The 23,623-nt window shown below is 38.2% G+C and overlaps 2 protein-coding genes across 2 annotated transcripts in view; both read right to left on the bottom strand.

Annotated features, from left to right (window-relative positions):
* The window catches only part of LOC306869666 (multiple epidermal growth factor-like domains protein 9), a 63,872-nt gene extending 40,442 nt beyond the window's left edge, over positions 1 to 23,430 (bottom strand). Inside the window, exons 1-2 of the mRNA XM_079416522.1 lie at positions 22,776 to 23,430; positions 12,574 to 12,772 (exon numbers count right to left, since the gene is read on the bottom strand). Coding sequence (XP_079272648.1) covers positions 12,574 to 12,772; positions 22,776 to 23,277 — 701 coding nt within the window. The 5' untranslated portion in view covers positions 23,278 to 23,430. The remainder of the gene's footprint in view (positions 1 to 12,573; positions 12,773 to 22,775) is intronic.
* The window catches only part of LOC306869969 (CCN family member 1-like), a 1,026,947-nt gene that overhangs the window by 851,719 nt on the left and 151,605 nt on the right, over positions 1 to 23,623 (bottom strand). The gene's annotated exons all lie outside the window — the stretch shown is intronic.

Here is a 23,623-nt window from a genome sequence, read left to right as displayed (position 1 = left end):
TACTCGTCATCCAGTTTTTTATATAGACTATGTATTCCATTAGTTTGTCAATTTGGTGTGTTTCACCGGGCCACGAAGAAATATAGAGCTGAGTATCATCAGCATAACAGTGAAAGCTAACACCATGTCTCCTGATAATATCTCCCAAGGGTAACATGTAAAGTGTGAACAGTAACGGCCCTAGTACTGAGCCTTGAGGTACTCCGTACTGCACTTGTGATTGATATGATACCTCTTCATTCACTGCTACGAATTGATGGCGGTCAGATAAGTACGATTTGAACCATGCTAATGCACTTCCACTAATGCCAACAAAGTGTTCTAGTCTATTCAAAAGAATGTTGTGGTCGATAGTGTCAAACGCAGCGCTAAGATCCAGTAGCACTAATAAAGAGATACAACCACGATCAGATGATAGAAGCAGGTCATTTGTAACTCTAATGAGAGCAGTATCAGTACTATGATACGGTCTAAATCCTGACTGGAATTTCCTCACAGATACCATTTTTTCTCTAAGGAGGAATATAATTGTGAGGATACTACCCTTTCTAGTATCTTTGACAGAAAAGGGAGATTTGAGATCGGTCTGTAATTAACTAGATCTTTGGGGTCAAGTTATGTTTTTTTTAATGAGAGGCTTAATTACAGCCAATTTGAAGGTTTTGGGGACATATCCTAATGACAATGACAAATTAATAATAGCCAAAAGAGGATCTATGACTTCTGGAAGCAGCTCTTTTAGTAGTTTAGATGGAATAGGGTCTAACAAACATGTTGTTGGTTTAGATGATTTAACAAGTTTATACAATTCTTCCTCTCTTATAGTAGAGAATGAGTGGAATTGTTCCTCAGGGGATCTATAGTGCACTGATGCGATACTGTAGCTGATGGCTGCATGATTACAATTTTATCTCTCATAGTATCGATCTTGGAAGTAAAGTAGTTCATAAAGTCATTACAGCTGTGCTCTTGGGGAATGCCAACACCTGTTGATGCTTTATTTTTCGTTAATTTAGCCACTATATTGAATAAATACCGGGGGTTATGTTTGTTTTCTTCTAGAAGGGACGAAAAGTAATCAGATCTAGCAGTTTTAATGCTTTTCTGTAGGATAGGGTACTTTCCCGCCAAGCTATACGAAATACCTCTAGTTTTGTTTTCCTCCAGCTGCGCTCCATTTTCCGGGCTGCTCTCTTTAGGGTGCGAGTGTGCTCATTATACCACGGAGTCAGACTGTTTTCTTTGATTTTCCTGAAGCGTAAAGGAGCAACTGTATCTAAAGTGCTAGAAAAGAGAGAGTCCATAGTTTCTGTTATATTATCAAGTTGTTCTGAGCTATTGGATATGCTGAGGAATTGAGATTAATCAGGAAGATTAAATACAAAGCAGTCTTTTGTGGTAGAAGTGATGGTTCTACCATACTTGTAACAAGGAGTAGAATTTACAGTTTTAGCTATATGGAGTTTACACAAGACCAGATAATGATCTGAGATATCATCGCTTTGCTGCAGAATTTCAACACCACTAACATCAATTCCATGTGACAGTATTAAATCTAGAGTATGATTTCGACAATGAGTAGGTCCTGAAATGTGTTGTCTAACCCCAATAGAGTTCAGAATGCCTATGAATGCTGATCCTAATGCATCTTTTTCATTATCAACATGGATATTAAAATCGTCAACAATTAAGACTTTATCTGCAGCCAGTACTAACTCAGATAGAAAATCAGCAAATTCTTTAATAAAGTCTGTATGGTGCCCTGGTGGCCTGTATACAGTAGCCAGTACAAACATCACAGGGGATTTATCACGTGTTTCTCTAGATAATGTTATACACAGCACCATAACTTCAAATGAGTTATACTTAAAGCCTGCCCTCTGGGAAATACTGAGAATATTGCTATAAACTGTAGCAACACCTCCCCCTTTACCTTTTGGACGTGGCTCATTTTTATAGCAGTAATCTTGGGGGGGTAGACTCATTTAAAGTAATGTATTCATCTGGTTTTAGCCATGTTTCTTACTTTTACTTACTTTTGTCATTTAGCAGACGCTTTTGTCCAAAGCGACTTACAAATAAGAAAAAGTAACTCAACCTAAAAGTTACAACTCTATAAATACTATATACCCACATATTTAAGAAAATAAAGAAATGAAATAAAATTGACACATGCATATAACAGCATTTCAATAATAAACATAAATTAATAAACTAAAATAAAAAGCGATACTTCTATCCCTTGCCGATGTCCCTGCCCGGTGGAGTCGCACGGTAGAGTTGATGGTCTTTACACTCTTCGGTCTTCAGACTAAGAGGCCTTCACACGACGACTGCCGCGACCGCTGCCGCGGTATAATAACCTTTTTTATACCAATCCAACAAATCACCATTTCAATTCAGCTGGACCCACTTTCCTGTTTATCAACTAAAAATGGCCAAGCAAGTGCACACACTGACAAGATACGCGATACAGTATGAGACCAAACGCGATTTCAGCACCTCTCAACACAGTAAACAAAAATAAGCGTTTCCTAGCAACGGCAAATGTCAAACATTTCTGTCAAACAGAGCAAATCTAGGTTATGATCATTGATCAACTCATTTACAAAAAGTGCTTTTGTAGAAAGGGACCTGATATTCAGTCAAGTTTTATAAATTATTTCTCTGTATTGTAAGCATTTTTTATTTGTTGAACATCAATTAGATTGTTACTCTTAATTTGGTTTGGATGTATTCTGTATTTTCTAGTTCGGGAAACAGACACAGTCTCTATAGTGTGATATCTAGGTGAAAGAGTCTCTATGTGCTGAGAATTAACTGACTTCTGTGACGTGAGGTGGCTAGCAGACGGTCGGTTTAGCCAGTCTGTCTGCTTCCTGACCTGGCAATACATATTCCTTGACCAGTTAGTCAAGTACGAACTCTAAGACTATGTGCCATATTTCTAGAGAGAAGAGCGGCACCACCCCAGGAGGGATGAGCACTATCTCTTTTCAACAGGTCAGGTTTGCCCCAAAAACTTGTCCAATTGTCTATAAAACCTATGTTATTCTGCGGGCACCACTTAGACCTCCAGCCATTGAGTGACGACAGGCTGCTATGAATCTCATCACCCCGGTAAGCAGGGAGGGGGCCAGAGCATATTACAGTGTCTGACATCATACTTGCAAGTTCACACACCTCTTTAACATTATTTTTAGCGATCTCCGACTGGCGAAGTTGAACATCATTAGCACCGACATGAATAACAATCTTACTGAATTTACGTTTAGCATTAGTCAGCACTTACATTTGCCTAGATGTCAGGCGCTCTGGCTCCCGGTAAACAATGGACTATGGTGGCTGATGTCTCTATTTTAGCGTTCCGTACAATAGAATCGCCAATAACTAGAGCACTTTCATCAGGTTTCTCAGTGGGTGCGTCACTGAGTGGGGAGAACCTGTTTGATGTTCTGATAGGAACGGAAGAGTGGTGTTTTGACCCGCGACTAGGCCGCCTCACTGTCACCCAGTTGCCCTGCTGCACGGGCTCTACCGGAACCGAACAATGTACATGACTCGCTGAGCTAGTCGCATCCAAAGCAGTATCTACAGCCCTCACATTCGTACTGTCCTCAGTTAAAGTTTGGATGCATGTCTCTAATTCTAAAATCTTCTCTGTCAGCCTAACTATATCCCTGCATTTATCACATGTGAATCCCTCATCGCCGACAGAGAGAGATAAACTATACATGTGACATGAAGTGCAAATAACAAGAGAAGGAGAAGGCATTACTCACCATGATAGAGGAATGATTTACTTACCACTGTTGTTTGATGAACTCGTGAGTTCAAACGGAGCGAGAGAGAGATGAAAAGGAGCGAGAAAAAAGAAAACAATAAAAGGCGCGAGTGGAAACGCGAATGACAAGCTAACCGACTAACGAATGCTAACGCATGGCGCACGCATTGCACTCACGGTTTTAGATTAAAAGCGAACAATCAAATTAGTCAGATTAGTTTGATAGATAATATCAGAAATATGGAGGGAATTAAGTTAAATTTGATCACTTTAAACAACAGAGAGTGATAGTAAAATTCAGCTGAAAGCGAAGCTACACGGAGCTAAAATCGCAAACCTCGGCAGACAGGAGCAATCACGTCACATGGAAAATCCAAGGAGATCTTACTCATATTCACTGGTCGTTGTGCATTTTAAAGTTTGCTTACACTCTTTAGAAATCACCTGAGACTTCAACAGTTAATTGGGCTATTGTTAATCCTTTTGATCTTTTATTTAAAAATTCACAAAAGTCTAACATTCATTGGATAATAAGAATTTAAAATGTGGGGAAACATCATTGTGAAATAAATGTTTTTCTCAAATACACGTTGGACACAATTATTGGCACCCCTAGAAATTCTTATGAGTAAAATATCTCTGAAGTATACTCCCATTCATATTCACAATTTTGAGCACTCCAGGGTGATTATGAACATGAAATTATGTTCTGTTTCACAGAAATATAAATAGGAGGGAAAACAAAGCCCAAATTCCCTTAATCATCCATCACAATGAGAAAAAACAAAGAATGTATTTCTGATGTGCAGCAAAAGATAATTGAGCTTCACAAATTAGTGAAGTGGCTTTAAGAAAAGGGCTAGAGCAGTGAAAATTCCCATTTCCACCATCGGGGCAATAATTAAGAATTTCCAATCAACAGAAAATGATATTAATCTCCTTGGAAGAGGACGTGTGTCTATATCATCCTAATGCACGGTGAGAAGGAGAGTTTGAGTGGCTAAAGACTCTTCAAGGACCACAGCTGGATAATTGCAGAAACTAGTTGAGTCTCAGGGTCAGAAAACCTTAAAAGAAATTTGTCAAACAGCACCTACATCACCACATGTTGTTTGGGAGGGTTTCAAGAAAAATTCTCCCAGCTCATCCAAAAACAATCTCCAGCAAATTCAGTTATCAGGCACGACTGGAACTTCAAATGGGACTGGCTTCTATGGTCAGATGAAACAAAAAAATTAGCTTCTTAGCAGCAAACACTCAAGATGGGTTTAATGAACACAGGGATAAAAAGTACCCCATGTGTACAATGAAATATACTGCTGTATTTTTGATGTTGTGGGTAGGGATGCGCGGTATACCGGTACTGGAAAAGTACTGGTATATATTATATTTCAAACGGTACGATATCATAATTTTGTTCAATTCGGTATTTCATATGCTGCAATTGCAAATTGCTGCGCAACCGGTAAATGTGACAACAGAACAACGTGATGGATTCGGGTGTGTCTCACTCGAACTGGAATGTGAAGCTGCGGGCTCTTTGATCGCCCCCTGGTGACTAGCTGCAGTACAGGTCATAAACCCCGCCCTCTCCATGTAAACAAATAGGACTTGAGTCATAACAAAAAAATTAATTGCACTTCCAATACAATTTTCCAAAATATGATTTTGGTCATTTAATATAATATAGGCTCCAAACGAAGCTCTACTGCGCAGACTCGGGCTCCAAATTACGTAATTTACTCGCAATGGCAGCGGCCATACTGAGATGTTTTGGCCTCACTTTTCTATAATGGAAGGAAGCGGAGACGTGTCGTCCATCTTTTTTTACAGTCTATGGATAGATCAAACAGATGAAAATATCGGTGCACCTGAAATTAATAAATAAAGAGAACAGTAGAAGTCAAATATGGCATTACTTTGGATACAAAACAGATGACAAAGGTGAACAAACTGACCTTATTGCACCTGTATGCAAGCGTTGCTATAATCATGTTGCCATAGGGACACATCAAATCTTTTTAAGCATTTGTCGCTTGCTCATCCTGATCTTTTCAGAGAATTAAGAGATCGATGGGTGAGTGCATCATTCATAAATTCAGATTTAATTTGAACTATTATTTACAACTGATCAACGCACATACAGATGTAATACAGTAAGCTCAAAAGTGCGTGTGTCACAGGCTAGAACCAGTGAAGTTTTGATCACGTTATATATGCACTTGCACTTCATACAATCGAATATTAATTGGATTTGAATTGAGCAAGAGTTTTGCTATATTAATTTTAGTATCAATGATATGAAGGGAATGTTTCTGACGTGCTGCTGATCATTAATATGAAGCAAGCGAGAGAGTGAGATTTATATTTAATGCATTTTCTTTCTGAAATCTGAAAACAATCTGAGAGCAAGAGAAATAATAACGTGATTTTGAATATTACTTTGACTGTTAGAATAACACTTTACAATAAGCAACATTTGTTGCATTAATTGCGCAACTTATATTTTTTTTCTTCAAAATATAACCTATGCTCCTGGGAGGTTTGTTGTTACATTTTGAGACATTTTATTTGCGCTATGTGTTTGCACTGAAAAGATAAGAAGATTTGAATATATTTTCATCTTATTACTTCAGTTAGCATATATATATATATATATATATATATATATATATATATATATATATATATTTATTTATTTATTTTTTTTTCTTCCAACATCAAAATGTAACCTATGTTCCCTGTAGGTTTTTTGCTAGTTTGATACAAAGGTATTAAGATAATAATCTGTTTTTATTATTATTATTATTAATAATACAATTGTTTTAAATTCACTTATCTTTTGAGGTTGGTTATTTGTCACCTATGGTATCGATTTAGTATCGAGGTCCAGGACATCTTGTTTAGACACATGGCATCATGCATTCTATCAAATACCAACAGATAAAAAAAATCAATAAGTGACTGACTGTTTGAAATCTTATAATGGGCCATGTTCTGTTTATAAATCTTATAATGGGCCATGTTTGCACAAAACCAAGCTTCTGCTATGGCCATTCCAGTCCTCTGACCTGAACCCTATAGAAAATGAGTGTGGTGAACTGAAGAGAAGCACCACCAACATGGAGCTGGGAATCTAAAGGGTCTGGAGTGATTCAGGATGAAGGAATGCTCTCTGATCTCTTGTCAGGTGTTCTCTAATCTCATCAGGCATTATAGGAGAACATTTAGAGCTGTTAAACTGGCAAATGGAGGTTTCAAAAAGTATTGAATAAAAGTGTGCCATTAACTGTGGCCAATGTGTATTAGAGAAACACATTTCCCCATTTTAAATTCTTATTATCCAATGAAAGGTTAGACCTCAATTTTGTAACTTTTGATGTAAGTCTTTGATTTGGTCAATATGTTAATATTGCACTGTGATAATATTTGACACAAATACACATACTCTTAATGCTCAAAATATTTAAACATGAAAAACACACAAATAATGTGTTTATAGATATGATGAGCTTTGTACAACTACTAAAATCACCTTTACACCAGTTATTCAAGTCAATACAAAAATGGCTCAGAAAACCAAAGTTAGTTCAGAAAATCATATCATATGTGCACACTTGCTTTAATAATGTGTTTTGAATACAAAGAAATTCATACACTTAATTTTTGATTAAGTATACAAATACCATTCTTTTTGGTGATGTGACAACTAACATGAGCTAAAAAGGCAACAAAGCAAAAGCTTAAATTCACAACATGTCATCATATTTATTAGACAGTGTAGCATGTTTTACTCTCCACTGCATGCTTGAGTGTAAATCAAACAGTAAGCCTCCATATAAGGTGCATGTCCCAACCACACATGAACACATATAGCAATATGTTACTTTGAAAGCAAGGCACGTCCTACAATAGAGCACACCTACTGTACATTAAATCCAAAGGACAGAATAAACACAGCATATTCAGAGGCTAAATATGTTAGAAATGTCACTCTCTGGCCCGGATTTTACTTACATTCAAGTTCCTGTTTTCCATAAGATGCATACACACAAACTCAAACTGCCAAACACTGCAGAAAATATTTATCTCATAGATGGTGACCTCCACTCTATTTCCGCTTGCTAATCTTTTTTACGGGTTGGGGGGTTCTTCTCTTTTCAGTTGCTATGCAACAAATGCATTTACACCGATATGAAGTGTCCTATGCCAATAAACAATATGCAATACTTTTTCATTTAGAAACACATACAGTGGAACTCACAAACATCAAGTCCCAATATGCATGGCAATCATTGATATCTCTCTCTATCTCTCCTCTGACACACATAATAAAACAGCACACAAACTCTCCTTCACAAATGCCTTCTATGGTCTTTTTTCCACTGAAGTCTGGCTTCAGGTAAGCTGTATACATAATGGGCCAAGGAAGTCCTCCAAGTGCCAAAGGCGATATTGAGCAGGGCTCATCTCATTTACTCTCTCCATGCTATCAGGCGGGACTTAATTGTGCATGTCATTTATATAAATCGCTCTGTAATTTTTTTTAACGCTTAAACACACTGAATTCTGCTACATCTGTGTTTCTTGTAATACGGAATGATGATTTATGAATATGTTCCTGGATCTGCATGACAGTACATAAATCTGAGGAGTAAGTTATTTTGTGTATGTGTTTGTGTGTATGGCTCGACTTCCTGAGTGTTGCCGCCTTCTTAAGCAGCTTCAGAAGAACCATTTATCCCGCTGCTATTTACAGAAACAGCCATGCAGACGCAATGTTTGTCTAGGTATACTCTTATAAGTGAACCTTAGGAAATAATTCAGTGGTTGTAAATTAATAAATACAGAAGAATATGAGAACAAAGGGCTCGAAGGCTTTTGTTGTTGCAATACCACCAACAGTCAGCCAGTTCCAGCAAATGTGCCAAGACACCTTCATCAGAGGAAAACAAGGGTCGCTGGCATCAGAAAGACACTGGCATGAGCCACAAAAAAGCAGGGAGCTCTGGCATACTTGTCCGTGAAGCAAAAAAACAAACAAGATGTGACACATCAGAGTCTTAGTGTTACTAAATGTCTGAACTGCTTTTGATGCAAGAATTTCTTAGCTTTGAATGCGGTTTCTTCTTTGACAACTGCAGTAGCAGGCTAAATTGTGGTAAAGCAGGCCAGAGAGGGGAAAAAACATATCAACAGCACAGTTTTTCCACGACAGACCCAGATAGGCTACATTTTGAAAAAAGAGTGAAGAAAAAAATCTATTTTGAAATATTATGTCTGCAGAGAGAACTGCTGAAAATCTAAAGTTACTCTGATTGTATTGAACAACAACCACTTTCAGTCTGGAGACTTTTTTGCGGGGAACACAGCTTTACAGCTGTCAATGTGACCGAATTACAGGGAGTTTTTTTTTTTACTTTCTTAATCTGTCTGGCAAACAGCAGACCACAGCACCCTCAGATTGCAGATTTTCCTCTGTCTGTGCTCTATATGGGCTACATCTAATTATAGCGTGTGTCCTTACAATATCAGCAGAGTTTAATATAATGACTTGAGGTTCACTGTAAATATTTGTGGTTGAAAATGTCCCTTATAACCTAATGGCAGCAATGCATGTCAGAAAGTGGAGCGCTGTCAAGTAGTAACAACACATTGTAAGTTTTCTTTTAAAAACTGGCTGATTAGAGAGCAGTTTCGTGGTTTCTCTCACAATGGTGGAAATCACAGACAGGGATGAGGACATCGGTCCAGAGTCAGTGTGAGAGGCAGTGAAGCACATGGTTCAAGCTCTGGTTCAATAAGCATTCCCCAAACGCTCCGGGGCAGCCAGGAATGTGAAAACTACCAATTTCCACAGGATCAGACTTCCACATCCAAATCAGGGCTAGCAGTTTTTCTTTATTTTGTTTCAGCTTGCCTTTGGTCTTACAGCTCAGGAAATAGCTTGGGGTTTGGACCATCACCAGCGCAGAGCTCTCTAAAGCTATACGGCCTTTAGTCACTGCAACAGAACAAGTGACTAACACAGAAACACGATACATACATTACACACATACATGATATGCAGAATGAAAATTGTACACAGCTACAATTGCCTGATATTTAGTTTTCCTAATTATGACCCATTTTATTTATAATAATAAATTAGGGCTATAGGTTGACAATATAGTTCTCAATTTTAATCAATCTTTATTTTGATGAACCAATATGGGTCACACTTTATTTAAGATCCAGTTCACACTATTAACTATGACCTCAGTAAACTCCTAATAACTGCTTAGTAATAGTTTATGGGTAAGATTAAGGATGTGTTATATGGTCATACAGAACGTGCTTTAGAAGTGCTAATAAACAGCCAATAAGCTAGTAATATGCATGTGAATAAGCAACTATTTAATAGTGAGAATTGGTCCCTATACTAAAGTGTTACCCCAATATCGATTTTCAAATGCCAAGATCAGCCCTGTGGTCTATGCCGTTTTCTGTTGATGTGTGACTGTGAACAAAACTTCACTAAACATTATTTGTGCATGTGCATGCCATCAAATAATCACAATAAGTTTTGTGCTTTGTTACTTTTGATATTAAACAACGTCTCAGCTTTCAAATTCTGTCAATTTTATCATGAGATCCAAACAATAAATGTCATTTTGTTGAGCAACAACTCACTGTAGCCAAATTAGTTATTCTAAACATTCTACACACTTGAACTGATCATCTTTTTCTCTTTGCTACTAATTACAGCATGAAAGAAAAACAAAAAACAGGAGGTACTACTCAATAACAGAGCAATCGGGTTTTCAACTGCAGAAAGATGTCAATAAAATGACTTGTAAACAATATGTAACATAACTGTACATTTACCTCATCAGGAAAGCCATTCAATGACCATAGCTAGAAAAAATGGCTCTATTTTGCTAAATACAGGCTAAACACTAATGTTACATATTCATTTTATGATTCATATTCATTATATATTACAGTAAAAACATATTATAGGTAGACATGTATCAACTGCAGCTATTTAGTTAGTTCAGGGCTTTTTTCCTAATGAAAAATCCATGTACTGTACCTGATCCTAATATATACTGGACGTGAAGTGATATTGAATTGAATCAAAATAAGAATCAAAAAAGAATCAAGAGCCTGTGAATCAAATTGATTTGTGATTCTGTTTCACTGCTTAGTCCTAATGAAATGAAGAAATCAAAACAAAAAGTATTTCTGCCAACACCTACTTAAAAACAAATGCCAATGTGTAGAAAATGTATAAGTCCTGATGTAATGGCAAAAATATAAAAGGCTTATTGATATGACAAGAGGGAGCCAGTGAAGTGGTGTGTTCAGACAAAGAGCAACATTTCCAGCAGCTACTGGTCAATAATATGCTGTTTGCCGACAGTCTGCAAATGCAGAGCATCAACAAGGCAGCTTCTTTGTCATATGGTAACATCTAGACTTATGCCACAAATCGTGGGCTCCCCCTCCTCCACAAACCATGAGATGGGGCCCTATTCACAAGTAGTGACGTCATGCTCAAGCGATGTAAATGTTAAAGCACTCAAATAAACCATGATACAAACAAGACGGACACAATTCTAGAATGGAACACTGTTCTCTAATCTTTCTTTCGCTTCACAGGGAAGCAGTTGGACTGACAAAGGCTGTCTTCACACTGCCGCTCGGTCATGTCATTCAGCACAGTTCTAAACATTCAAATGTGTGATGTATTGATTGTTTCTTGCTATTCTAAATACGTTTAGGCTGCATACAGTGTACTTGATGCTTTTATGTGACTTCTGTGGGAAGCAGAATAGTTCTACATTCAAATTTAACCATAATAAAATTGTCTGAGTGGCATTTAGGGTCAGGGCCCCCACTCACTGTGGGGCTGCTAGGGTGTCTTGTATGCCTGTGCGTAGCATGAAAGCCTACAGCTTGAAATGTACAACTATAGCACCTTGGGTTAATGACCTGTCACTTTTATTCTGTATTTTGATGGATGCTGTGATCTGTGATTAAGTATGGCAAAGTATTCTCAGCTTGGACTCAATCACTAGCAAATAACACAAGACATTCATATGCAATTTTCTTGAATATCTTAACATTTCCTAACAGTATTCCTAACAGTATTCCTACAATCTAATATGAAACAGGTGCACAAAACAACAAGGTATGACACTATGACACACCCACAAACACGCTCAGACAGGATACATGCAGGGGAATGTAGTCGGTGAAGGTTACTCAGACTCATATAAAGAGGCTCACTGGGAAAAACCACAGATGGTTGACAGGTGACATCCTGTTACGATGATACAATAAGTGTGACACGATTGCAGCAGTTTGGCAGGAAGCTGACAAAGTCGAGGGGTAGGGAACATCTAGCAGCCACTCTTACTGCAGTGCAGGGAACGATATCTCCATGCCTGCTGACTGCATTCATGCAGATGTCAAATTAAGGACAAACATGAGACATACGGTAAGTACAGCTTTACACTACGAGCCAGAATCAGACAGACAGAGGAAATGAAACATGAAATGCCACCAGACAACAAAGACACACAGCTCATAGTTCGGATTGATGAAGCTTCTCTCACATGCTGAATTTTTATGAATACATGACATTTACTGCATGTGACATTTCAAGAATATATTATAAAGCAAGAAATATAGCTTTTAAATACTTTTAATTCAAATCCTACATACAGTTGTAAAGAGGTTGCTGAGGAAATTATGAATGAAACAAGGGTGATGTGATTGGTGTGAGAAGAACAGATCCTCACCTACTGCATAGTTGACTCACAGCTCCATAGGAGTCACAGTCACAGGCCTGACAGCCGCCGGTTCCATTGGTGAAATACGCATCGGCACATTCGTCGCAACGCTGCCCCGTGTATCCAGTTAGACATAAACACTGACCTGTGACAGAGTCGCAGGTATCTTGGTCCTCAGAACCCTCAACACTGCAGTTGCACTGATGTCCTGTGTGTGAGAGAGAAGAGAGATTAACAACATGTTAGCTTTTCTTTTCAATGACTTTCTTCTGTGGAACTCAGAGAAGTCTCAAAAATAGTTTATGTTGCTTTATACAGTTTAAGCACATCTAAAATTACTCCACATCACTTGTGAGAGGAACAGACTGAAACTGAAGTCATTGCTCAATGAAAATTTCACTTTACAGATGTGGTCAACTCCTTTTTTGCTCCATGGAAGAAATAAAGTCATACGTGTTTCAAAAGAAATTAGTTTGAATAAAAGATCATTTGTGCGGTCATTGTGCTTGTTGTAGTTTTTTTATGTACTTGTTAATGTTTTGTCAACTACAGGGCTTTCCTGTAGCTCAAATAGTAGAGCATGGCACTAGCAACGCCAAGGTCATGGGTTCGATTCCCAGGGAAAGCAAGAGCTGATAAAATGTTAAAACTGTAACTTGAATGCAATGTAAGTCGCTTTGGATAAAAGCGTCTGCTAAATTCATAAATGTAAATGTAAATGTAAACTACACTCTTAAAAATAAAGGTGCTTCACGATGCCATAGAAAAAATGTCTAAATGGTTCCATAAAGAATCTTTAACATCTGAAGAACCTTTCTGTTTCACAAATGGTTCTTTGTGTTGAAAGATGGTTCTTCAGATTATAAAAAGGCAAGAAAGAGATGGTTCTTTAAAGAACCTTTGACTGAATGGTTCTTTGTGGAACCTAAAAGGGTTCTTCTATGGCACTGCTGTGAGGAACCTTTTGAAGCGCCTTTATTTTTAAGAGTGTAGTCTCAACATTTGTTAAAACCACTATATAATGTGAACATATTATTGTTGCTATTATTAGTAACTCAGTCAAATGCTTGACACCTCAGAGCTCATGAGGGGCCAACCCTGAACATACATTTAATGCTTACAGTATTAATTTTAGCTAGAGATTCAATCAGTAAGTGGTAGTGGTAAAGCACAATTTCATTTGGGCCCCTACACATTTTTATTATCGGAACCCAGCACAAAGAAAGTGGGAATTTTTTCAAACCTGCAGACTGCCACTTTCCAGTGCCGGCACAGTAGGGAAATAGAACAGAAAATATGATGCAGAAATCTCTCTCAAAGAAACTATATGAGTAAAACAGTAACATTATAATTCAAGTAGCACACCTAATGGAAATGATATGAAAAGTGCACATAGCCAGTGGGGTGACTGCACCTCCAGGGGTGCTACTGAGAACACACTGAAATACAGCAGCTTGATTAATACAGCCTGTGCTTGGCAACTGCCTTCAAGGACTGTTTCAAGGAATGTTTTGTAGGATTTAGAGAGGACTTGAGCCTGGCCTGTCCTGTTATCAGCTCTCGCAGTACAAGCTGTTCTCTCCTGTGTACGTCAACACCTCTGTAAACAGTTTTTTGTTATAAAAACAGTCAGCTCAGTAACTCAAAAGCCTCCAGCATCTACAGCAGCAGTAACCTTACACATCTAATATGATCAGCAATATTACAGAGGTCACCGAGAGGCTGTCAGTGAAATTATTTGCTCCTAGAAGCCGAAAACAGAGCAGAACAAAAAAGCCTCATTATTAAAGCACCATTCTTCTTACTGTGCTGTAATATTAGCGTGATGCGTGTAGCAACCCCGGAGCTTATCTAATGAGAAACTATACACTCCTGAACAAAATCTTAAGACCAAGGAAAACATTACAAGTATTCGCATTTCGCGCTGGTGGATCATAACCAGGTTGTAAGTACTGCTTCAAAATGCCAAAAGAAGAAACAGGAGCAAGAGACAAAAAGTAGAGAATAGGCAATTTATTGAAAACTGCATTTAAACTCAAACAGGCTGTTCATCAGCTGATCAAAAGTTTAAGACCACAGCCTTAAAAAGTTCAAATCTGCGCAAAAATATGGCTTTCATGTCATTGTCCTTCAGGCAGTCACACTGTCATGATCTCCTGATGGCTAAGGTTTCTGTCTTTGAACGTGGCACGATGGTTGAGCAGCACAAGCAAGGACGTGCACAACGCATCATCGCTGCCGAGGTTGGACACAGTAACACAGTCATTTTACATTTCTTACAAGATCCTGAGAGTTATGGGACAATAAATTCAAGTGGTAGACCCAAAAAAGATCAGTGAAACACGCAGGATGGACCAAAAGAGATGTTATTCTCCTGGAAGAGGTCCTTCATCAGGCGGTTGTTGTGAACTGCAGCGTTGTTCTGTAGAAAGACCCAGTCAGTACCACATAAACGAGGGCCCTCAGTCAAGAGGGATGCCCGCTGCAACATGTCCACATAGCCAGCCGCCGTTTGACGCCTTTGGTGCTCCCTTGCAAATTCCAAACGGGCAAGTTTGTGGCGTTGGAGGAGACGTGGTCTTTGAAGACAGTTTCTGTTCTTGAAGCCCTTCTCTCGCAGGTTATCTTATGGTTATTGAACTGCAGTCAGCATCAGTAAGGGCCTTAATCTGGGTCGAGGATTGGCCTGTCTCTTCATTTACAGCCCGTTGGATCCTCTGGCGTAGTGCAGGTGAAGCTTTTTTTTTGGTCTACCACTTGACTTTTTTGTCCCATAACTCTCAGGATCTTACTGCGTCCAACCTCGGCAGCGATGATGCGTTGTACACGTCCTTGCTTGTGCAGCTCAACCATCCTGCCACGTTCAAAGACAGACAACCTTTTTGCCTTTGCCATCAGGAGATCAGGACAGTGAGACTGACAGGACAATGACATGAAAGCCATATTTTTGCGCAGATTTGAACTTTTTAAGGATATGGTCTTAAACTTTTGATCAGCTGATGAACAGCCTGTTTGAGTTTAAATGCAGTTTTCAATAAATTGCCTATTCTCTACTTTTTGTCTCTTGCTCCTGTTTCTTCTTTTGGCATTTTGAAGCAGTACTTACAACCTGGTTTCGATCCAATAGCGTGAAATGCGAATACTTGTAATGTTTTCCCCGGTCTTAAGATTTTGTTCAGGTGTGTATCACATACATGCAGTGTTCAAATATAGTGTGTCTGTGTTTTTTTCTGGGTAAAAAGGGAGCAGGCTCGTGCTCCCAGAGGAAAAGCACAGTAGCTGTAATTTGCAATGATGATAGTTTCAATGAGATGTGTGTGAGAGGAAAAGGCAGGGTAAGGAAAAAAATGACAGATAAAAGATTCATTTTTTGATCTGTTTGTACAGCCTACCTGACAAAATGCCAAAGGCAAGCCCTAGATCACTAGTAAAATCTCAAGAACCACATTTTGATGTGTTGAAATAACACTGCTCCATAAAGGAGCACATCTGGTGGGTACTAAATTCAGAAAACACTCCTTTTCTTCTGGCTGTTTAACATACTGCATGCATAAATCCAGAGGGGGCCATTCTTGCAGCACGTCATTGTTTTACAGTGACCTCCCATCGGACCTGTGAGTGTGAACATGTGAAAAAACATATACACATGTGCACTGACGCAGTGAGAGAAATAGAGCGCTGTGATATATTTAGAAGAAGCTCTCAGCGTGTACAGTTCCCATAGCTGACTGGGGGCAATCTGATCTGAATCAGAGGTGACCTTGCTGAAGATCAGATTACACAATAGGAGAGCTCTGCCAGAGAAAAGGAAAAGGAAGTCAAAAAGGAAACATTTTACTTGTCTCTTAATGGAACAATTACAAGCATCCATCTTATCTGTCTCGTATCGTCTTACAAGATTCACTCCTAGCCTGCTTCCCACAGTCCCGTGAGAGCAGGCATCATTTAATAGAAATACAGATACACTACCGGTCAAAAGTTTGAGGTTAGTGTTTTTTTGGGGGGGGTTTTGTACTAATGCAAGGATGCATTAAGGACACATTAAATGAATCAAAAATGACACTTACAACTTTTAAATTGTTACAAAAGATGTTTATTTCCATTAAATGCTGTTCTTTTGAAATTACTATTCATCGAAAGAATACTGGGGGAAAAATGCATAACCATTTCCAAAAAAAAAAAAATCAGCACAACTATGTTTAACATTAATAAGAAGAAATGAGCACCAAATCAGCAAAATAGAATGATTTCTGAAGGATCATGTGAAACTGACGACTGGAGTAATGGCTGCTGAAAATTCAGCTTTGCCATCACAGAAATACAGTAAATTGCATTTTAAAATATATATTTGTATTGTAATAATACATAACATAATATTTACAATGTTCTTTTTTTATCTATAATTTTGATCAAATATTTGCAGATTTGGTGAGCATAACACAAAACCTTTTTAAAAAACTCCTTTTGAACAGTAGTGTGATGGTCTATATTGGAAGAGCGTGTCTGCTTTACACAATCACAAACATGCTGAGACAAGACTTTAAGTGTTTGTGGTAGGACATTGACAAGGTGATCCTCCCTTATTATGTGTCCATTGAAAATTAAGGAAATTAAGTCAGCTCAAGACACCTGACAATGAGGTACTGGCTTTCATTACACAAACATGTAAATGTCACAGCTTTGTTATGGTTGAATAAGGATTAAAGTTTTCGTTTACTGTCTACGTATCTTACACAGCTGGGAGCAATGACCTAAATTGACCTTTGACACCTTCTTGGAAATTCCTGCTCCAAATATCGAGTAGATTTAAATCTCTGCACGAGGGTCTCACTGTTGCAATATGGATAGACATCAAGTTACCTTTTTTAACACCTTAATGGCAGACTGCAGGTTTGCTCCAGATATGAAGGTTGTCAGTGAATCGGCTAAAGACTCATCTTAATCGATGAGCTGACAAGAGAGATGGCGAATAAAGCTATCAGCTGTGCTAATTCACAACTAAAGACAAGAAAAAAAAAAAGGCATTCTCTAAAAAATAACAAATGTACATATTTGAACTATTGTTACTTCAGCACAGGCTCTTTGTAAATATGTGCCTATGGTGACATTTCTGCAAACTGTTTTTATGTTGCTTCCGGCATATTTCATGACACTTAAAAGTGAACTGTCCAGTGATGGAGCTAAAAGCACATTCAGTTTTATCTGAAACAGAGGGCCCTGAATCTCGGAATGTTTTGTTATGTTGAGTATTGTACGCATCACAGCAATTCCTAAATTAAATGTCCTAAGAGTCACATTTGAAAATAACCTACACTAAAACCAAATAAACCTACACTAAACCCAACCCTAAACATAACCAATTGTTTTAACAAAAGCAAAAGTGAGATAAAAACTAATTTGCTTAAGCAACTCTGCAATTTTGGCTTGCTTCTACAAATCTTTTAACTCCTTGAAGGGCTACGGATAATGTGTTTTAAGGTCATAACATAGTATTGTGCAAAGGAACCACAAATAAGCCTTTGTTAAACACTAATCTGCCCCCTAATCATAATTTGTGTAAAAAGGAATAAAATTTGTTGCAGTTTCACTGCCTCGTGATCATTTATCATTACTACATGTCTTGAACGAAGATTAAACATTTTATTAAGTCAAGTCAAGTCTGCTTAATTAAGGAACCATCAATGCTAAAATGCTTAATGAAAAGCAGACAGCAACAAATTTTGTCATCAGATGCATAGTTTCCAAAAAAAGTGAACTCTTGTTTGTGATATGCAGGGATGTCACACATAATCACAATATATTTGGGCAAATTCCCGTGATCAGATTCAGTAGCTTTGGCGTTGTTACATAAGACATTTATGGGAGACTTACATAACGGTAACGAGCGTACGGGCCTGTGGGACGACATACTGACCCTCAGGATGAACAGCATGGTGTTATGGGTGATGGGGCCACTGTCACCCTGCATTGCCACCCACATGCCAGATTGTGTGGCACCGCTGAGAGTGTGAGAGCTCTGGCTTCATCTCACAGAGAGAAGAAGAATACATGAACATGTCATACGGTCGCATGTTCAGTGAGAAAGCAAATCTGCTAAAAATAAAAAATGCACATGGTTATCAGATAAATACTGCATGACTATTTTAATAATTGTTAGTGATTAGAAATGACATACAAGTATAAACCTGTCCTAAACTTCATTTTCTGAGGAAGTGGATTATCTAGATGCATGGGTGTGGTATCAGTTCAGTCACAAATACATGCACACATTGTGAAAGCTCTGTAAACGCACACCAAGTTAAGCATGTGCTGATATTCTTGCTCCTGCTCTTTGTTGCGTGCTCTGTCCACAAACTGACACACTTAATTTTCATCAGAGCACTGAGTGCTGGCGAGCAGAGTGTGAGATGGAGATAAACAGCTAAGCAATATCTTTATGTGCACTTTTAGATATTCAGCTGATTGGTAGTAGCAAGGAAATAGATTATAATGCATGAACGAATAAATATGTACAGTACACAGAAATGCACCGTGTTGGATGGTTAGGGATGCATATTTTATAAAGGGTTGCAGAGCAGATAAATTCAGCTATAACAACAAGCTCAATGCCTGGCCTTATACCATAGACATAATAACCTTCAGAGTTGGCATACTATTTGCAAAATTAAGGAATAGCACAGGGATGTAATATTAGGATATTTTGTTACAACATGATTTGTGTTTTATCAATGACACACCAATCACAAACTCATGCTGTATGCCTGCTATGCCAGTACATTATAAATTCATTATGGATTTGACTTTCAAATTGTTGAGGGAGAAGATATTGATAGCTTGACTATCAAACACAGGCAGAAGGGCAGTTATCTGTGTATTACAGCTCTAGGACTCTAGAGAGTTTCTAATCAGCTAGTAAAATAAATCTGTGCAGTCTAGAAGTGTCTTCTATTCACAAAAGAACTGGATTTATGGTGTTTGTAGACCCAGAGCTCTATTAAGAATGGCAGTCTAAGAGCAATAGCATTGCAGTGCTTTTATAAAACTCCCAGATGGGAATTCACAAATAAGGTGCAAATCAATAGGTGCTACAGAGCACTTTAAAAACTAAATTAATAGCTCTTACAGCTCATTTGCATATTCAGAGAAAAGTAGCTTTAGTCCCTAATACAATCACCATACTGTACCATTGCAATTCATTTAATTTGGATAGTATTATTAGTTTGGCATATGAGACATCAAACAAACTATTTGAAGTTTAATGTCAACAGACTTAGAAATGTTCAAACAGTTAAACCCAAGCAAAACACACAGGACTATGTTCCATTCAGAGCATGATGTAGAGGCTTTCAGTGTTTAACTGTTTCGATGTGTAACTCAGACCACAGAAACTATTTTGTCTTGCAAATGCAGCACATATCGAACTTACTACAGCATGTCTTACAAACATCTAGTCTACAACTGGACAGTAAGGGATAGTAACACATAGGTGAAGACTTTAAAAGTCTATAATCTGTGTACGGCAGCAATCAGTTTGAGCTCATGTTACTTCAAACCCGTTCATGAAACTGCTGAGCAAGGACAGCGCGGTAGCTGAAAAACAGCCATTGGATGAGCCTGTGTGTCCGGCAGTGCTGGGGATTTATGAAATGACTTTCACTGTCCTTGTCTGAATTCTGCTTTTAATAAGCCACATACTGCTCACATGTAGAGTACAATATGATATGCAACATAAGCTACAGTGAAACCCTGAAACACATTACAGGCGTCACTAAAATTGGGACAGGGCAAATTAAAAATTCTGACTGGAAAAATACTAGCTCCTATTCTTGTTTGGCTAACGGTTAATTCTGCCCTTGTAAACAAGCGTAAATTCAGGTGTCAATTTTATACGTGTTATTTAACCTTCAAAACTGCTTGTAAATTGTTAATTATCTTTAATAAGGTGGTTGACATTCAACAATAAAAATGTCTGAAATTAATGAAAAATCTTTGAGAAAAAAAAACATTACTGTATGTTCTGTGCATACTATTGCCAACTAAGTGAATAGACTATATGATAATAGCTTTTCAGATATTGTATTAACCCCACTTTTGTCACATATTTCTAGGCTAAGTTCAAACGGTCTCTGAGCTAAGCTAACAACTGTTGTTGTTTAATGCCAACTTTTCTTGTGAGCTTAATTTCTGCACAACATAATGTGTCTATATCTGTTTTTTTTTTTATTGCTTGTCTGTTATGACTTTCTAGAAATAGACCTACAGAGCAAAGAAGAAAATATAATAGAGAGAACTGAAATGAGACAATTACAAGTGTGTCCAACAGCTATAATACTGCATCAGTGCGTTTACAAGACTGATTAATGATCACTATGCTTTGTAGGAAGGAACACAATAAAGAATACAATTCACTAACATCTGTAATAATAAAAAGTCTGGTCTGTGGGATGATTCACATTGTTAAAGTGACTTAAGTTAAGGTGTCGCGCTCCGATTCTTGCTTCTACAATAACTTGTGTAGGTGTTATTTCTGAGTCTAAAATTATTTTGTGACAAAATGAGGTGAATGTTTTAAGGGTTCCTCAAGCTACTGCTAATATTAAACATGCACAAACTGTTGATCAAAAAGACCATATGCCAGAACAAAACCCAAAGGATGTTCTTATGCAATCATCACAACAAAACATTTACTTAACATCACAATGACTTGAAAGAGCATCCGGAATATTCCACTCATGATTTCAGGTTAAGCTTTCTAATAAGATGTTATCCGGGTCAAAGACAAGAGCTCCCAGAAATTACGGTGTCATAGATGTCTGGGGAAACAAGGGCACTGAACTTTCCTCACTGGAAACAAAAGTCAAACACCAGCTATTTTTGCAGTCTACATCTGAAATGTTCTCTTCACTCATAAAATATATAATCACAACAAATGTTACAAGGCAAAGAAAAAAAAAAGGCCTTAAAATATGATGACACTGATTTTCTCTTCATATATAGGCCTATATTAAACTGCTGAATCAGTGGGTTTAATGTGACATATCTGCTTTTCTGCAGAAGCGATGTACGACCTGCAGTAAACAGCAAAGGGCTAAAATCCAGAAACAAATCCCAAACAGACACAGAACCAGTCACCTTTGGGCTACAACATAGAATGAGATGGTTTTTATTTCCTGTAATCCTCTGCAGTACAATCCCTTCAAATGAACTCCAGCGGGGCTGCAGATCACATACAGTCTTAACTGAACCTTCGATTATACCCCATAAGGCTAGTTCACTTTTCTTTTAACTGCATTTCATCCGACTGCATATGTCACTGAATATGTCCAAGTTCTGGGGAAGAGAATTTTAATGGTACTAAAAAGAGGAATTTCTCACCCTTTTTCCAAGAAAGAAACTGTCAAGATGAAAGATTATGAATCAGACAGATTAATGCGTCATTCTATTAAACAGATAAAGCAGACATAAAGGTGACTGATATTATACTAAATATGACCTTAATGAAAATTAATCATTCTTATTCTTCAAGCCAGTTTGGCATCATGTAACTCAAGATAAATGAGTAGAGGGTTTAAGATTTATGATTGTTTTCCTCTTTTGGCAGTCAGCTGGTAATTAATCACATTAAAGCAATTAAGAAGGTTGTCTCTGCTCAACTGGCCTGATCTCGAATGTCCTTCAGATACACAGCTGTACTGAGGAACTGAGGTTTGTGGAAAGGATTTATCTGTCAGTTCATTTTTATGACACAGCTAATCAAATTATCAGCACTACCACAAGACCTACAAAGTGAAGTGAGACAAAGGAGTGTACTGAAAGACAGTACTGGTTTGTTTTAAAACGGATCTTCTGGAAGCAGTGAACAACTACATATTGTGAATGCTTTTTCAGTTTGAATCTGCACTCAGTGACCTAGAGAATACATATAAACTCTCTCTGTACACTGTAATGAAGATGAAATAACAAATGCAGCACATGAGAACCGCTTGTGCAGGTGTAAACCTCTTGCAATCCCTCAAAATTCAAGGACACACTATAGGTGGCCTGCTTTTTTGGTATCTGGTGATGGAACATTGTCCAATTTGAACAAACATTTGGAAAACGTGCATTTTAAAAACATTGCATCACACCATGTCACTGAAAAGCATGAACGTGCATTTTAAAAACATTGCATCACATCATGTCACTGAAAAGCATGAGAAGTGACCCCCTACCTCTCTCAGTGGTCACGACAGGAGGCTTTGAGGTGCTTTTCACTGTCCATGAACTGCTGGCTGTATCCAGTGCAGGTGATGTTGGGTTTGTTGTGCCACTTAATGGAGAGGAAGGAGTAGGTTTTACTGTAATGTTTAGTGTTGTGGTAAATGTGGAGTTTTCTTTGACTTTACTGCGTTTGGAGGTTGGGTCCATTGTTTTGGTCAGAGGCGCAACTGTGGTGGGCAGCCAGAAGGGCTGTAGCTGGTTAGTTTTTCCAGTGGTCCTGAAGTCCCTGGATGTGATGGTAAATGTAGGGGTGAAAGGTGAAAACCTGGAGTCCCTGTCGTCCTCCTGTAAGTGGTTTGGGATGGTGGTCGCCTCCAACGTCTCATCCAACACAGCACGCGGGAGTCTCGCGCCTGGAGACGCGTTCTCATAGCTCAACAATCCAGCTGTGTATCCAAACAACAATAACTCCAAAACTGAGAACAGTAACATAGTGTAACGCATACACGTCATTTTGTTCTTTAGCTCCCCATGTGAAACGTTTCGACTGTATCCTTCAGTACTATACAGATGTTTTTCTTACTACCGAATCCGTGTTTCAGCCTATTGTCTCCACTTGTCCACGCGCGCCGTGAAACTGCACGGTTTCACTCCAGCGGGACTGACAGCTGTAAACCCCGCCCACTACGACCACGCCTCCGTCCAATCAAAGCGCAGGCTACATGAAGATTGGCGTATCGCTGCACCAATCATACAACTGCGAGGAGAAGCCTCAAAACTGACAAGTCTGTGAGCGTTCTATGAAAAGTGACAAAATAAAGAAAACAGGTGACAAAATTAAATAGGTCTGCGTGATAAA

Source organism: Barbus barbus (genome assembly GCF_936440315.1).
Source record: "Barbus barbus genome assembly, chromosome: 5".
Taxonomy (NCBI): domain Eukaryota; kingdom Metazoa; phylum Chordata; class Actinopteri; order Cypriniformes; family Cyprinidae; genus Barbus; species Barbus barbus.
This window is presented reverse-complemented; position numbering and strand designations above follow the sequence as displayed.